Below are 17061 nucleotides of genomic sequence, written 5' to 3'. Positions count from 1 at the left end.
ACAGTCTGGGCTGGAACAGAAAGATGGAGAAATTCAGGAATGATTTCATCCTACCTACTCCACCAAAAAAGGAACCAATAAATTATTTGATACTGTTTGCATACACAGATGGGTTTTACAGTTCTGTCTATGAGTATGGGAACAATTAGTTCCAATATACATAAAGTTAAACAAATGAAAAAAGAAAGCAACTATTACTTCTGACAAAAATAAAAATTCTACAGGAAAAAAACAGATATCATAGAACACTTCTGGGCTCATCAGTGATAATTTACATATGCACAACAATTTAAACTTTGCATAGTAATTTAACTAAAACTATAAAGAGGACAGAGGAAGAAGTATTAGTGGTGAGGTGTTCTAGGACATCTAGTTATCCCAAAAGAGAAAGTCAAAATATAATAACTGATAAATCAAGAAACAGCACAAAAACTGGCAATATTTATTAAAATTCAAAATTCATCCTCCTTACTTTCCTTCTCCTAAGAATTCTACAGATATATAAGAACATAAGCAAAATGGTATGTGAACAAGGTATTATTTACAACACTGTATAAAATAGTAAAAACACTAGAATCAATCTAAATGTTCACCAATAGGTAAACCATTAAATAAACTAAGTCAATACAATTAAACATTATACAGCTTTTTAAAAAGAATGATGTAGCTCTAGCTGCACTGATATGAAAAAATTTGAAGATACATAAATTAAATGAAAAGAGCAGAAAAGCATTTGCTATCATCTGTGTAAAGAAAATAACTTTCTAGATAAAAGTAACAACATAAAAATGTAATATACAAGAGTAAGTACTGAAGAAACAGCTAAAGTACTGAAGATAGTTACTTCTTAGGTACAGGACCCAGGGGGTCGGGGGGGGTCTGCTGTTTCCATTGTAAGTTTTTAAGTACTATTTGATTTTTTAAAATTGTTTATGCACTATTTTGATTAAAGTAACAGTAATTTAAAAAAATACAGATACTACAGAAGGCTAGATAATTTGAACCAACCCTCCAATTAAAGAAAACTAAAAACAAGCTCAACAAAATAAAGAAATATTTCCTAAAAGCAAATATTTCCTAAGAAGATTATGAGCATTTACCTGGCTAAGATTCAGGAGATTAAAACTGGGAGAAATTAGAAAACTGCTTGGGCACCATCTACCCTAGAGACAATTTGCTGATACAGAAGAGTTGGCCAAGAGGCAAGCTAAGCAGACAAAAGCAAAATAAGGGCTGGGACCCCAAAAAGCTGCACTGTAGGAGTAATTAAGAAACAGAAGTAAACCTGGCTCTAGCATGGTCTTCAGCCACCTGAGTGATCCAGAAAATCTAAAGGCTTAAATTAAAGTTGGGCTTAGCAGAAACAAATGGTATCTTCTCATCTTAGGCCTCAAATTATTCAACAAATAAGTTTTTAAGCATAATGTCTATTATACATTCGAAGATAGTCAGGCACACAAAGGAATAATATAACAGATACAGACCCACACAGACTCCCAATGCTATCTTCTCAGACACAGATTATATAATAACTATATTTTCAAGTATAAGACAAGATGGAAAAGTACAGCAACAAATGAATCAAATAACGCAAGTTTAAAAAAAAATTAAAATTCTAGAACTAAAAAATAAACAAAATTGGAACTCAATGAATAGATTTAACAGCAGATTACACATAGAGAATAAATGAACTGGAAGATAAGTCAGAAGTTTCCAGAATGAAGCAGAGAAGAAAAGGACAGTACACACAGAAGAGAGGATAAGAGACACAGCATACAATGAAAAGGTCAAACATACATTTAACTGGTGTTCCAGGAGAGCAAAAAGAGAATGGGGCAGAAGCAATGTTTGAAGAAATAATGGCTGAGATTTTCCAGAACTGATGAAAACATTAATCCACGGAATCAAGAATTTCTTGCAATCTTATTCAGGGTAAATAAAAGAAATCCACACCTAGAAACGTCATCATGAAACTGCAGAAAACTAGAAACAAAGAAAAAAAATCTTAAAAGCGGCCAGAAAAAGAGAAAGAAAGAAAAAAAAGCCTTTAAAAGTGTAATACTTAGACTGACTTCTCAATAGTAACAGAAGCCAGAAAACAGTGGGATGATATTCTCAATGGGTAAAAAACAAAAATAAAATTAAAAGAGCGGCCAACCTAGATTTCTATACCATGTGAAAATTTCCTTCACAAATGAAGATGAAATAAAAACATTTTCTGACAAACAAAAACAGAACTTAGACATCAAGAGACCTATACTGCAGGCAGAGGAAAGGTTAGAAATACAAGAAGGGAAAAAAGGAGCAAATAAAATGGAAGTACGCTCTCCGGAAGAAAGTGATTCATGTATTTCAATGTGTTAGTTATTACTTGTTTAATCTTTCTTTAGTACTCTAAGGGCAAATTCTTTTACCTGATATTAACATCCTATTTGTCTCTAGACTCTGTACGCTGTACTTAAAAGGCACACCTGCAAGCAGTTCATTTCAGATTCATGTCTCTATCTAAAAATCTTATATCCAAATTGCCAGAGACTATTTCAGCCAGATTTACTAACACTTCCTTATCATCCTGACTCCTGCTTATCTAACCACCTCTTATTATTACTGAACAAGCAGATGAACAGTAAGTAATAAAAATAATTTATACTGAGTATATAAAGTATTCTTCAGTTATGCTGGTGTGAAATTAGTTTATTATTACCTGCTATTATTAACTCCTCTCTTTCCTTTTGTAGCTTTTACCCGTAGAATTCATATTTAGAATGTAAGCTACAAGTTAGACTGCCTGAGTTAAAGTCCAGACTCCAATCTTTATCAGTTTTATGTCACTGGTAGCATATTTAACCTCTTTATGCTTCAGTTTCCACATCATTAGGACAGCAGTAAAAATTGTTATTTTTCACACAGGGTTACTTCAAGAATTAAGATTTAAGGAAATATACATGGAAAAGCACTCAGCATAGTATCTGTCACATAATAAGCATTCGATATATGTTAAAAACAATTTTTTTCAGGAAAAAAGGACACAGAATCTACATTTTAAAAGCTATGAATTTTAGAAATTATATATTTTATAATTATTTCTAATAATTTTATAGTAATAACTAATTACCTAAAATATAGAAATGCTTACTTGACTAAATCTATTCTGTTATTGATGGCAGCCCAGTGGAGGAGTGTAACATTTTCTTTGTCTGGTTGCCGTACATCATAACCTGCTTCCACCAATTCTCGGCAGCGTTCATATATTCCATATCTTGAAAAGAAAGAAAACATGTGATTGTTACCACTATTTGACAAGAAATTTAAAGCTGAAAATAGCATTTCCAGAAGAAACTAATGCTCCATTTTGAAACCTGGAAATTAAAATGGCTTTCTCAATATAAAATGTTACTTTAAAGATATCAATATTCCAACAGTTTTTATTACTAACCCATTTTATAATTAAAAATTTTTCATCTATAAGAATGTAATAACTCATGAAGTGGAAGAGAAAAGGATAACGTAAATAAAATGTCTATCAGTTATTTATTTTTCTTAATATCACCACTTATTCTACAAAACACTTAAGGCAGCTTATAAAAATACATACAGCTATGTTAAAAAATATTAAATCATAAAGAAGCAGTAACAAAGAGTTTATCAATGATTTAGAACAGCATTGAGAAAAGGATGTCTTACAACCTCAGGATTCTTTATTTACAAATTTAGCCTCAAAATTCGTAAGGCAAATAAGAAAGGAAGTGTAGGGGTGGGAGCAGGGCAGGTGCAGGAGTCCTGTGCATTCAAGCCAATGAGACAGAAGAGAAAGTCTACTGGGAGAATTCGAGGAAAGACGTTCACGCTTAATAAAGGAGAAAGGTGCACGCAAATAGCTTGACCTTTACCTCCCTTCCTGTTTTTGGTCATTCTGTGGCAGCATATATATTTTTTAAAACTTTGTATTATGGAAATTTTCAAGCATAAGCAAAAATAAAAAGAACAGTATGACAAACCACTAAGAATCCATCATGGAGCCTCAAAAACCATCAACTTCATCCTAAACAAAATACTGGATCCTTGGAAATACGAGACACAAAAACAAATTAAATGAGCTTTGACTATATTTGTAATTTCTTAAAGTGGTCTCCAAAATGGGGAGGTATACCACAGGGTGAGGTTGGGGGAAAGGTGGCCTAATAAAGGAACATTAGAAGCCAATATTAAAACTGTATTCGTGTCTTAGCTAATAGAGAAAGAAATTAAGCTGCACTAATATTTAATACAGCCTTCAATGCTGCCCTACAATGGCTCTGTACTACATGTGTACACGTACACACACACACACACACCCACAAGGTAAATCAACCTAAGGGAAGAACAAGAGTTCCACAATTCACAGGAGATGACAGAAGTTCCTTCAGCTCTTTGTTCTTTGTCAGAAAATTGTTTACATGTGCCCAGTTAAGTGAACTAGGCATATTACCTTAAAGAGCAGAATCTACCTCACACTTTGAATGAGACAAGTGATGATAAAAATCTTTTTAACTATACTGAGAATCACTGGTTACTTCCCTAACATTTAAAAGTGAGTATGCATTTTCCTTTTAACAAAAAAGACAAGTGTTTCAAATCTGCTGGCTTTTTTGGGGAGCGGGGCACAGGTAGCGATGGCAAAGAACTGTGACTGGTATGCTATCAACCATATGCAGGTGACCCTTGGACAACATGGGGGTTACGGGCGCCAACCCTCCCGCAGTCAAAAATCCACATATAACTTTATGGCTGGCCCTCCATATCTGCAGTTCCGCATCTGTGGATTAGACAACTGCAGACTGTTTAATACCGTAGTATGTATTTGTTGAAAAAAATTCGCATTTAAGTGTATCCAAGCTGTTCAAACTTGTGCTGTTCAGTGGTCCACTGTATTCTTAAGAAAGGTTAAAGATAGTCAGTCTGTTCCCCTTCAAGGCAAGGAGGGTATTTCAGACACAGTGAGAAACTTAACTACTTTCATTTCAGAAAAACACCTACTATAAAGAGAATATTTTTTAAAAATTGTATGTTTGGGGCTTCCCTGGTGGCGTAGTGGTTGAGAGTCCGCCTGCCGATGCAGGGGACACGGGTTCGTGCCCTGGTCCGGGAAGATCCCACATGCCGCGGAGCAGCTGGGCCTGTGAGCCATGGCCGCTGAGCCTGCGCGTCCGGAGCCTGTGCTCCGCAACGGGAGAATGTTTCTATCATTATACAATATAGTTTCTGAAAGATCTTATACAACAACTGTAAAAACATTCTTATGTGGGCACACTAAAAAATTCTGAAACAATTTTCTAACATGTGTGAACCCATTTGCTGTAATTACAAAAATGTCAAAACCTGATTAGTTTGCAAGAACTATCATCAGAAAATGTACATTTACAAGGTAAAGTTTAGTAAAATCTTTACTTAGTGAATAGTACTGAAAAGTAATTACTGTAACTTAATAAATGCAGCATATGTTGTAATTCTTCCATTAGGGAATCATGTATCTTTGTGAGATTCATCTTTTTTCCAGCCAAATAATCATGAAAACAAAGTATCTAAATAAAATAAATTTAGGATCAGATTTCCATACCACTGTAACATAAAATATTAAACTATCTAAAATAATAATGAGGAAGCATATTTAATTATACTACTCTTACTGTAAATAAGGTTAATTAATGAAAGACGTTAAAGTAAGACCTAAAGAAATATATACCCTAATTTCCCCCAAAATTATCTGCAAATTTAATGAAATTCTAATTAAAACCCCAAATGAATATCTCATGAATGTCCCAAGTAGAACCCTAAAATTCATTTGTGAGAGTAAAAGACCAAGAATAGCTGAGACAATTTTGAAGACTAAGAAATAATTAAAACAATGTGGTACTATACAAGATTAAATGGAAGAAAAAAAGAGTATTTAGAAATGGACTGCAGAGTGACATCACCATCATGGTGGAAGAAGACATTCATCGTTTTGTGCCCCCTCCAACAATAATAATTCAGCCTCTACCCATGGACCTCTGTGGGCACTATGGGATCCAGCACCATCGGCCAAGAGAGCTGGGAGAATCTCACCCACCCATGCATTGGGTACCAGGCATACAAACCTATTCCTAGCTGTGGACCCTGCAGTGGCCCACGAACTGGCTCCAGCCACCATCTGGTAGCCCCAGTCACCACTGTCTTTCACAGTCACCACAGATGACAGAGCCTTTCTGGAAGTGCAGGTTTCCAGAGAAGGTCCAGCACATTGTTACAGGAAAAAAATATGAGTTTGGATACACTGAAGAGGAGTACTTAATCATGAGCTGCATGACTAGGGGCGGGAAGGGGCTGGGAGAGTGGCAGATGGGACTCTTGGAGGACATTAAAGGGACACAGGTCTCACTAACTTCTTTGCAGACTCCATCAAAATACGTAAAGAACTTTTACAAACTAATTATAGAAAGACAAAAGAACTCAAAACAGGTATATTTAAAATGGTTAATTCACACAGGAAGAAACCCAAATGGCCAATAAACATAGAAAATATATTCAATATCATTTGTAATCAGAGAAAGGCCTATCAAAAGAGAGAAAAACCATTTCACAGCTCTCAAACTGACAATGACTAGTAAGTGTGACAAAACTAGAACTGAGCAAAAATGCAGTGGAAAAAGAACTCATTTCCTGCAGATGGGGGTATAAATTGGCACAGCCACTTTGGAAAACCATTTGGCAAGAACTGGTAAAGCTGAAAAAGAACACACTGAACAAGCCAGAAGTTCCACTTGAGTTGTCTACCCTAGAAGAACTTTTGTTTATGTGCACAGGGGAACAGGTAGTGAGACATTCACTGATGCGATGCTTGAAATAATGAAACAGTAGAAACGATTTAAAGTATACCTCGATAAGGAATGATAGAATACTACAAAGCAGTTAAACAGGACAGATTAGGTCCTTATTTACCAACACTGATAAATCACAAAAGCTATATAGTTTTTTTGTTTGTTTTTAAAAAGCAAACTGCAAAAGGATATGTAGTGTAGAATACAACTTATGTAAATTTTAAGCATACATTATAATAGCATATTTTGTTTACAGATGTTTGTAGACATGTACAAGAATGTTCATGAGAATGATTCACAGCAATTTCAAGAGAGGTTTCCTCGAGGAGATAAGGAAAAGAGCATGCTGAGCAACCTGCAGCAATTACAGCAAAATGTTAGCATCTGCTTAATCTGACAGTTATGTTCTTCTCTATACTTATCTGTAGGATTGAAATGTTTTAAAATTTAAATAAATGTTTTAAAAGGTAGAAATTATAGAGAGCACACATAGATACTTTTCAAGAAAAAGCGTAATTAGAAGGGTATTTGAGGAATAAAGAAAAGTGGTTGTTTTTTTTCTTAACGTGAAAGATCCTGCAGTGTATTTGCTGATGGAAATCATGCATTAGGGTGAGACACATTAATGACAAAGGAGAGAAAGAATATATTAATAGGAGCAAAGTCTCAAAAGGAAAAACGAATGTAGAGCAGTATAATTTGTTTGCTAAATACAGTTGGGACAATGTGCTTTGATTTTTGACTACATACAACATTCAGGAAAGTAGGGTGACAGTGGACTAAGGACTTCCAAAAATTTGCCTCTCCACAAAAGTAATGAAAAAACTGGCAGTATCAATGTTTTCAGAACTCTGGAAAAGTTAACAAAAGGCTTTCAGCAATCCAAGGGATCTTTAGTCAAGAAAAACAGCTGAATTTCAGGAAGAACAGAGGACTGTGGTGTTTTAAAATACCACAGTCCCATCCTCTGCTCCCCAGCAGCCTTGAAAAATAAGTTGTATTCCTGGTACTGATAGCAGAGTGTGCAGAATAGGAATGGAGTTCCTTCAAAGCCTCATTCTCAAAGAGGAGTCATTATTTCACCTATATGGTGGTTCCCTGGAAGAGTCTACTTGAAAGGCTTATCTATTAGACCTCACCCAAACTCATTAAAACCTCCTTTCTGGGATGTTTGTCAAATGTTTTAACGTAACAGTTGTTTGAGAGGATGGAAAGCAGTTGGGACAAACAACAGACAAATCAAAAAGCTTAAGCAAAAGCTGAGGAATGAGATATCCACAGGGGCTTGAAAAGCTCAGACATATTCTTGGGAAGCTAGAAGGCCATGCACATGTTCAACAAAGACTGGAGAAGGCCCTAAGCTCTCACTTCTGATTGACCTTGAGGTTCTTTGCAAGCAGAAAGTGAAGGCTAAGGCAGAGCTGTAAGCTGCCTGGCTGAGTGCTGAGTGTCTCAACTTGCACTTGCATGAAGAGTTCCTCGACAAAGATCAAGACTTACTGGTTCTAGGGATTTAAGAAGTCTCTGACCACTAACTAACCAAGTAGAGACTTCACTGGGCACACATGACAAAGATACAGACTTTATAGAATTAGTTCAGAAATGTTACAAACAACAACAAACCCTGGAGAACCTGATACCCAGAACTGCCATGTTACATTATTTGAACAGTCCAGTTTTCAACAAAAAATTACAAGACATGCAGAAGAGCAAAAAAGTATAACCCATGGGGAGCAGGGGGGAGCAATTAATAGAAACTGTCCCTGAAGAATCCCAGACATTGGACTTACTAGACAAAGACTTTAAATCAGCTATTTTAAATCTGTACAAAGAACTAAAGGAAAGTATGAAAACAATGTCTCACCAAGTACAGAATTATCAAATAGAGAATATCAAAAAGAGAAAGAAATGTATATTTCCCTTAAAATACAGATGTCAAAAAGAAAACAACTGCAACAAAAAACTTACTGTGTAGCCTTAACTATGTCCCACGTGCTGTAATCATCAATATGAGTTTTCCGTCCAAGGGGTTCACCATATCCATGGCTATAATGGCTTTGAGGTTTGATTTCCTGTTGAAGAAAAAAAATTACATAGAGATAAGAATTGAGAAATGAAGTATGAAAATATTTCAGTATTTTATTATTGCTTTTGTGCTGTTTGAAGAATGTTTGTTATTTAAAAGATTAAGTTTAACCTTATGCTGAAGTCTGTACTCTTTGGAGAAAAAGCATGTTCAAACAGATCTACCCCTTACACACAGTCTCACAACAGAAAAGCTACAAAACTGTAAATCAGTGACAAATCAGTAACTGAAATTCATCTTTAGCTCCACAGAACTCTACTTCTTCATCAAATCAACTCTCATTCTCTCAGGCCAATTTTTCTACTATTCCAGCATAACCCCCTAGCTCTAACACTCTACTTCAAAACTTTCATCACATGCCAAATAAAGACTAAGGTCCTAAAAAAGGAACCCAGGTATATTATTCTATTATTCTCAGATATCACCTTTTCTTATACTCCTTCATGCTGAGGGCTTGTTAAGGCATCTACTATTAGGTGAATAAAGAACAATAGGGCATTCTAATAAAATGTAAATCTGCTTGAGTAGTTCTAAAAATGTCAACACCTTAAAGAAACTAATGTTTATATAAAAATTTAATTAAACGGCTTTATAGAATATTACATCCATTTAAAACTTATATGCTATGTGCAATTTTCTATTTAAAATACAAAATTTGTTATGCATAGTCAGCTTCCTCAATACAGCACTAATATACAATTACTTCTTTTATATGAAAACAGAAAAATTGAGCATGTTTGGTTCTACTACCATCCGTTCAAATTTCTATGATTCTGATATTTTTCTCTTACAGGCACACACACATAAATGAAAGGATAAGGCATAACAAGATATTTGGAGAGAATTAAATCCTTACAACAATTCATTCTCTCTTGGCCACTGATATTTAATAATACAAATTTATGGTATTTCATTGGAGAAAAAAGGCTATTATCTTTAGCTCACTCTAGCCATTTAATCTATGTGGAAAATTCCAAAACTGATTGGTTTGAACCATACATTTAGAAGACTATCAACAATATTACTGAATATTTTCAACAATAGGGAATTTAAAAGTTTCACAAAAGCAAATTCAGCTTAGTATATAACCTTTCCTTATGAAAATGCCACCACCAATATTAAAATACCACCGTAATAATCATAAATCCACACTTGCAGAAGAAAGAAAATAGACATCAGTCTTAAGCCGAGATTCACAACATATTACACATACTGCATATAATCTACTAAGTGATTTTTTTGAGAGATTGTTCTTGGACTCCATTAAAATAGAACTGGTTGGGCTTCCCTGGTGGCGCAGTGGTTGAGAGTCCGCCTAACGATGTAGGGGACACGGGTTCGTGCCCCGGTGCGGGAGGATCCCACATGCCGCGGGGCGGCTGGGCCCATGAGCCATGGCCGCTGAGCCTGTGCTCCGCAGCGGGAGAGGCCACAGCAGTGAGAGGCCCGCGTACCGCAAAAAAAAAAATAAATAAATAAATAGAACTGGTTAAATATGAACACAAGCAGGTATAGTATATTGGGTGTATACAACACTCTGAATAATTGATGAAGCTAACCAATACATAAGACTTACCCAATTTAATTTTTAAAACTGTTCTATTTAATTTCTCCACTGAACTCCAGTTCTCAACTTCTCTATGCTCTATATTCAGTGGAGCAAGTTAAAAGACATTTCTCAGATCAGTAGCACTTCCTTTTTTTCTAAATTTTTTCTGATATTATTCTCCCCTACCATAAGGAAAATAACCTTTTAAACTTGCAATTCTGACTTTTTCTATAGGTCCATAAGACATCTGAAGGAAAATAAAAACCCGGCCACAGTTTACAAGCAGAATGAAATAAAATGTCCAACAAAACATGTACTGAAAGTTTGCTATAAACAAAGTCCTCTACAATGTACTGGGACCCCAAGCCAGGACAGGATAAAGCTAGTGCAAAGTTTAAGAGAGTGCCAAAAAACTCAATAATCAAGATTTTAAAAATCAAAACAAAACAAATCCTAAACATAAAGATTTTAAATATAGACAGCACTAGTATTGCTCGTTTTCCTTTTGTGTCAGGCTCCACTGTGGCTTGAAGCAGTACTGCAAACCAATATGCAAATACCAAATATGGTTTCTTGCCCTCAAGGCCTTTACAGTCCAAAATGGAAGGACAAAGTAGATAAGAAACATAAGTCAAAGATTAGAAGCAAGAGCTAAGTTAAAACTTAAATAAAGATAACATGAGGGCCAAAAAGTAATAATATAACTTTAAAAACTATTTCAATATGAAAATCTGCTAGGGCAAACTGCTATTATTTTTTACTAAGGACAAATAGGTTGCTTTTAGAGACAAATAACAAATATTCATTAAATAAAAAAATAAATCTCTTTTTAAAGCTTACTACTGTAATGCTTTCATGTGAATTTAATTTTATTTTTATCCCCAGAGACCTGTTATTATATATAATGATTAAATTGTATTCTCAGTTTATCTACCGTCCATTTTGCCCCACTGACAGTGCCAAATGTGATCTTCCAATGTACTAGAAATCAGACTTTTTTTCCAATAACATTTAAAAATTAAATGCATTTGTTTTATCACAATTATATGGTTTTTATTTGTTTACTTCTACTTTTTAGTAAGGGAAATATGATTTTTTTTAAAGATGGCTTTACATATATCCTTAGAGTAATTTTCAAGAGGTACAGTTATTCCCACTAAAAAGGTAGAGGAAATGGTGTTTAAGCAAATCTCCAACCTGTTGTACTATTTTTTTTTTTAATTAATAACACGGGGCTTCCCTGGTAGCGCAGTGGTTGAGAGCCCGCCTGCCAATGCAGGGGACACGGGTTCGTGTCCCAGTCCGGGAAGATCCCACATGCCGTGGAGCGGTTGGGCCCGTGAGCCATGGCTGCTGAGCCTACGCGTCTGGAGCCTGTGCTCCGCAACGGGAGAGGCCACAACAGTGAGAGGCCCGCGTACCGCAAAAAAAAAAAAAAATTAATAACACGGGCTTAAATTCTTTTTCTCACTTTTAATCACATTGGAAACTGATTCACCTCTAGAACTAGTACCCTGCCAATCTGACAAATGACAACACTCTCTATCAAGATAACCACCATTATCACTAGGCCTAGGAATAACAGTTGTGATTTTTAAACTTTAAAAACATAAAAAATACCGTGTTAATGTAAATAAATATATCCTATAAATGTATAGATTATATTAATTTTTTAATTATAAATTTGCTATTATACATCAGATAAATTTTCAACATATAAATATTTAATGACACTAAAATCCTATAATTTTTCCTTGATTTTAATGGGAACCAAGATGCAATTTAATTGATATCTCTGCCAAGGAAAGTAATACTAATTAAAAAATACATATGTAGGTCATTGTAACTTTTAAGAATGCAGTAATTCCATTAGAAGCAGCATGGTATAATAGAAAAAGTCCTTGACTGAGAGGCTAATGAATTGAAAGTCTGCCATTCTCTTACCTAGGCTACAACCCGGCAAGGCAATTACCTATGGTAGGATTCAGGTCCCTCATCTGTAAAAAGAGGGGGATGAATAAGATCAGCTTAGAGTTCTACCCAGGTGCCTCAAGGACCAACATCAGGGCATCAAAGAGCTTTATAGTTTTAGCTCCACTCAATTCACTCCCTTCTTAAACAAAGCACTTTGTTATTTAGCCTCTTTTTTAGATACTGGGGCTTTACATAATATTTCTTTAATAATAAAAAAAGATTTAGCTCCTTTTTAAAAGTTTAAAAACCACTAGATTAGAAGTCCTCCAAGATCCCTTCTAAGGCTAACATACAATGATTTTATATATTGGAATAAAGAAATTACAGCCACTGGAAGGATCCTTAAGGTACCTAAATTGACAGCCAAAGGTTTTTATAGCCCTAGGAGCTGCTGAACAGAAGTAGAAGGAGAGAAAGCACCTCCAAAACCTGCTGCTCAAGTAGCAGACAGGAAGGAGAAGAGCTGGGACAAGCTCAGCTGCCATACACGGCTGCTAAGAGAAATCAATACGATAAAACTCAAACTTATACGGCAGATACAGGCAAACTCTGGATGGCATATCAAGATGATAGACTCCATAATACGTGTTTATTCACATGCCTGGATGGAATTATATAACCAATAAACTAGTGAGCAAGTGTCTGTGTGCAATCTAGTTAATACAATCTAGTTAACTTTTAAAAAATACTAGACCTATTAATCTTTAGTTTACATTCATTTAAAACAAAGAGGGGGCTTCCCTGGTGGCGCAGTGGTTGACAGTCCGCCTGCCGATGCAGGGTACATGGGTTCGTGTCCCGGTCCGGGAAGATCCCACATGCCGCGGAGCGGCTGGGCCCGTGAGCCATGGCCGCTGAGCCTGCGCATCCGGAGCCTGTGCTCCGCAACGGGAGAGGCCACAACAGTGAGAGGCCCGCGTACCGCAAAAAAAAAAAAACAACAACAAAGAAGGAGGCAGCACTGATCAAAGAATCCTCTATGGCAGGGGTCTCCAAGCCCCGGGCTGCGGACTGCTACGGAACTGGGCCACACAGGAGGTGGAGAGCGGTGGGCGAGGGAGCGAAGCTCCATCTGCCGCCCCCATCGCTGCATTACTGCCTGAACCATCCCCGCACCAGGCCATGGAAAAACTGTCTTCCACGAAACCGGTCCCCGGTGCCAAAAAGGTTGGGGACCCCTGCTCTATGGCACAGTACTTTATTACCAACCAAATATAGATGTTTAATAAGAGCTCTATAAGAAAAGGTGCTCCAAGAATCGGTTCTATGGTAGAGTATATCTGAAAGAACAAACATGCAAGAGTAAGTTCAGGAATATTCAGAAAGAAGGGTAAGGGCAGGGACTTGCCCTGCCATTAATTATAATACATCAGAAAGCAAACTAAAGAAAAAATAGGAGTACTGCAGTGATAAATAGGGCAGTGGAATAGAGCTTTAAGAATGGGAATTAGAATCAGGAGGGAAAGACATATTATTCAGTAAATGGTATAAATGGACAACTGGCTAGCCATCTGGGATAAAAAAAAAATTCAACAGGCTCCAACACAGAAGAGTGATGTGCTTGGTAGAAAGACGCTAACAAATACAGCCAAGGATATAGTTTCTTTAATGGCATATGATGCTGAAGCTTGTCTGGAAAAGCAGGGCCACACAAAGCAGAATTCAGAGCAGCATGCTCCCAGGTGGAAGCTTCCCAGGTCAGCAACACATCCCATGAGAACATACAGGTAGATGCCTCTACTATTCTCCTGGTGAGAGAACCATGCACCCCCCTGTTCTGGGGAGGCTTTGTGCCACTCTGGACTCTCCTGACTGTTCTGGAGACTCTGACCGTATGTCTGGTGCTCACCAGGTCTAAGTAACTTGTTCAAAACAGCTCTAGGACTTACCTGAATGTTTAATGAAAGACCAGTTAGAGTGAAGATCAATTTCCCAGGCTTCCTAGAGAAGTGACTACCCGGCAGGACCGGGCCTCAGTCAAGGACTCTTCCTATAAGATTCCCATCTCACTCCTTATATTAGATAACCTCCAGTCAGGTCAAAGATTTAAATATAAGAATATCAGTAATAACAGTCCTAATGTTTAAAAAAAAAAAAGCTCTGAGAAAAGCATGAGTAACAACACATTGAAAAATGGGCAAAGAATATGAAGATAATTCAAAGAGGGCAAAATACAATGGCAAATATAGGTATGAAAAGATGCCGTAATTCTCAATATAAATGCATTTCCAAACAGAGAGAGAGCACAAAGTCAATTCAATAAAATCCTAGGGCACATACATGTTACCTACAAGACACATGTTATCTGCCTGCCTTTGGTGCATTAACCCATAAATATACACAGGTGAATTAGCAAACCAGTAGGGCTTAACCATATGACTGTAACTTGCACTGTGCAAATGTCTGCTGTCAGGTATCATTCTAACAGGTTGGACTCTAAATCAAGAAGCTAATTGTATTTAATTATATAATTTTGAGCTTCTCAAATTTAATTCCATTAAATGTATATGATGAAACTAAAACAATATAAAGTGTTGTTGACAAAAAGAAAAAAAGTCTCTATACATAACTGACTCATTTTTAAGTCCTAGCCAAAACTGATGAGCCAAATGTGAGACCTTCTTAAAACCTAGGTAGTAATGAACTAAATTCTAGGAATACCATAAGGATTTTTAAAAAGGAATATATAATGAGAGGACAGCATAAGCATTAAGCATATAACGAAATGAACAAAGAAAGATAAGGAAAAGCAGTAGCCACTACAAAATTATAAAATAACTTTCTTTTAAAACGTATTTAATTAATAGTGTCAGCAAAGGGCACTACACTCAAGACAGAATTTCTTACTAATCTATTTGATGTACCCTCTTTAAGGGAAGATTGGACAAAAATGATCTGGTGATATAATGGAAAGATTTCAAATCAATTTTTTCAGTAAGTAAGAAGTCTCTGCTATATTATATGCTCTGCTGTGGTCCCCAATCCCTGGCTAACAGTATGTGATTTTTGCTTTTAAAAAAGAGAGGCCAACTTGAGGCATAGGTAGGTTCTCTTTATGCTGTAGGACCACCACTGTCTCAATCCAAACTATCAAATTCACTTTGCTTGCTTCCAACAAATTTTAGACTAGGAAAATGTTCATCACCTTCTAGCTTCACTAAAAACTGGTTTCACTTCATTTCCTTCTAGTATTAATCTATATGTATATACATACTTGTAACAATATACATAAATCTGGCACACTTTTTTTCCTTCCACAGACATTTGATGAACAAATGCCTATATGTATATTTTTCTCCCTCTCCTTAAAAAAAAAAAAAAAGAAAAGAAAAAAAAAACTTTATTTTTAGGATTATTTTTATTTAGGATAGTTTAAGATTTACAAAACCAGTACACAGTTCCCATATTCCACACACCCAATTTTCACTATTATTAACATCTAACATTAGTATGGTACATTTGTTGTTATTCAATCAATATTAATACATTATTAACTGAGATCTATACTTTATTCAGATTGCCTTAGTTTTTAGGTAATGTCCTTTTTCTGTTCCAGGATTCCATCCAGGGTATCGCATTACATTTAAGAGGTCATGGCTCCCCAGGCTCTTCTTCGCTATGACAATTCCTCAAACTTATTTTTGATGACTTTGACAGTTTTGAGAACTAGTCAGATATTTTGTAGAATGATCCTCAACTGGGATTTGTCAAGGGTTTTTTTCACTATTAGACTAGAGTATGTGTTTTTAGGAAGAAGTGTTATTTTTTAATTTAACCTAATTTTGCAAATTTCCTTCAATACTGCTATACAATCTTTATTTGCCCAAATATTTATATATCTTTAGTCTGTAATCACAGTATTCATATATTTTATATTCTTCCCTTTTACATTTCCTCTTAGAATGGCTATTATTAAAACGACAAGATATAACAGATGTTGGAGAGGATGTGAAAAAAAGGGAACCCTTGTACACTGTTGGTGGGACTGTAAATTGGAATAGTCACTATGGAAAATAGTATGGGGATTCCTCAAAACATTAAGAATAGAACTACCATATGACCTAGCTATTTCACTTCTGGGTATTTACCCAAAGAACACAAAAACACTAATTCAAAAAGACATCTGCACTCTTATGTTCACTGCAGCATTATTTACAATAGCTGAGACATGGAAACAACCTAGGTGTCCATCGATGGATAAAGGGATGAAGAAGATGTGGTATATTCATACACAATGGAATACTACTCAGCCATAAAAAAGAATGAAATCCTGACATTTGCAACAACATGTATAGACCTTGAGGGTATTATGCCAAGTAAAATAAGTCAGAAGGAGAAAGACAAATACTGTATGATTTCACTCACGTGTGGAATCTAGAAAAATAAAACAAAATAAAACAAAAAAAAACTCATAGATACAGAGAACAGATTAGTGTTTACCGAAGAGAAGGGGACTGGGGGGAGGTGAGCAAGGGGTGAAGGGGGTCAACTGTATGGTGATAGATTATAACTAGACGCCTGGTTTGTAGTGTATACAGATGTTGAATTACAATGCTGTACACCTTAAACTTATATAATAATTTTAAAAAACAAACCAAGAAAAAGGATAACTTAAA

At 35.8% G+C, this 17061-nt stretch overlaps 1 protein-coding gene across 1 annotated transcript in view; it reads right to left on the bottom strand.

Annotated features, from left to right (window-relative positions):
- Nucleotides 1-17061, bottom strand: part of ZDHHC17 (zinc finger DHHC-type palmitoyltransferase 17) — a 106245-nt gene that overhangs the window by 60545 nt on the left and 28639 nt on the right. Inside the window, exons 2-3 of the mRNA XM_067697402.1 lie at nt 8805-8908; nt 3137-3259 (exon numbers count right to left, since the gene is read on the bottom strand). Coding sequence (XP_067553503.1) covers nt 3137-3259; nt 8805-8908 — 227 coding nt within the window. The remainder of the gene's footprint in view (nt 1-3136; nt 3260-8804; nt 8909-17061) is intronic.

Source organism: Pseudorca crassidens, chromosome 11 (genome assembly GCF_039906515.1).
Source record: "Pseudorca crassidens isolate mPseCra1 chromosome 11, mPseCra1.hap1, whole genome shotgun sequence".
Taxonomy (NCBI): domain Eukaryota; kingdom Metazoa; phylum Chordata; class Mammalia; order Artiodactyla; family Delphinidae; genus Pseudorca; species Pseudorca crassidens.
Note: the sequence above shows the minus strand (reverse complement) of the source record. Positions and strands in the feature narration are given on the sequence as shown.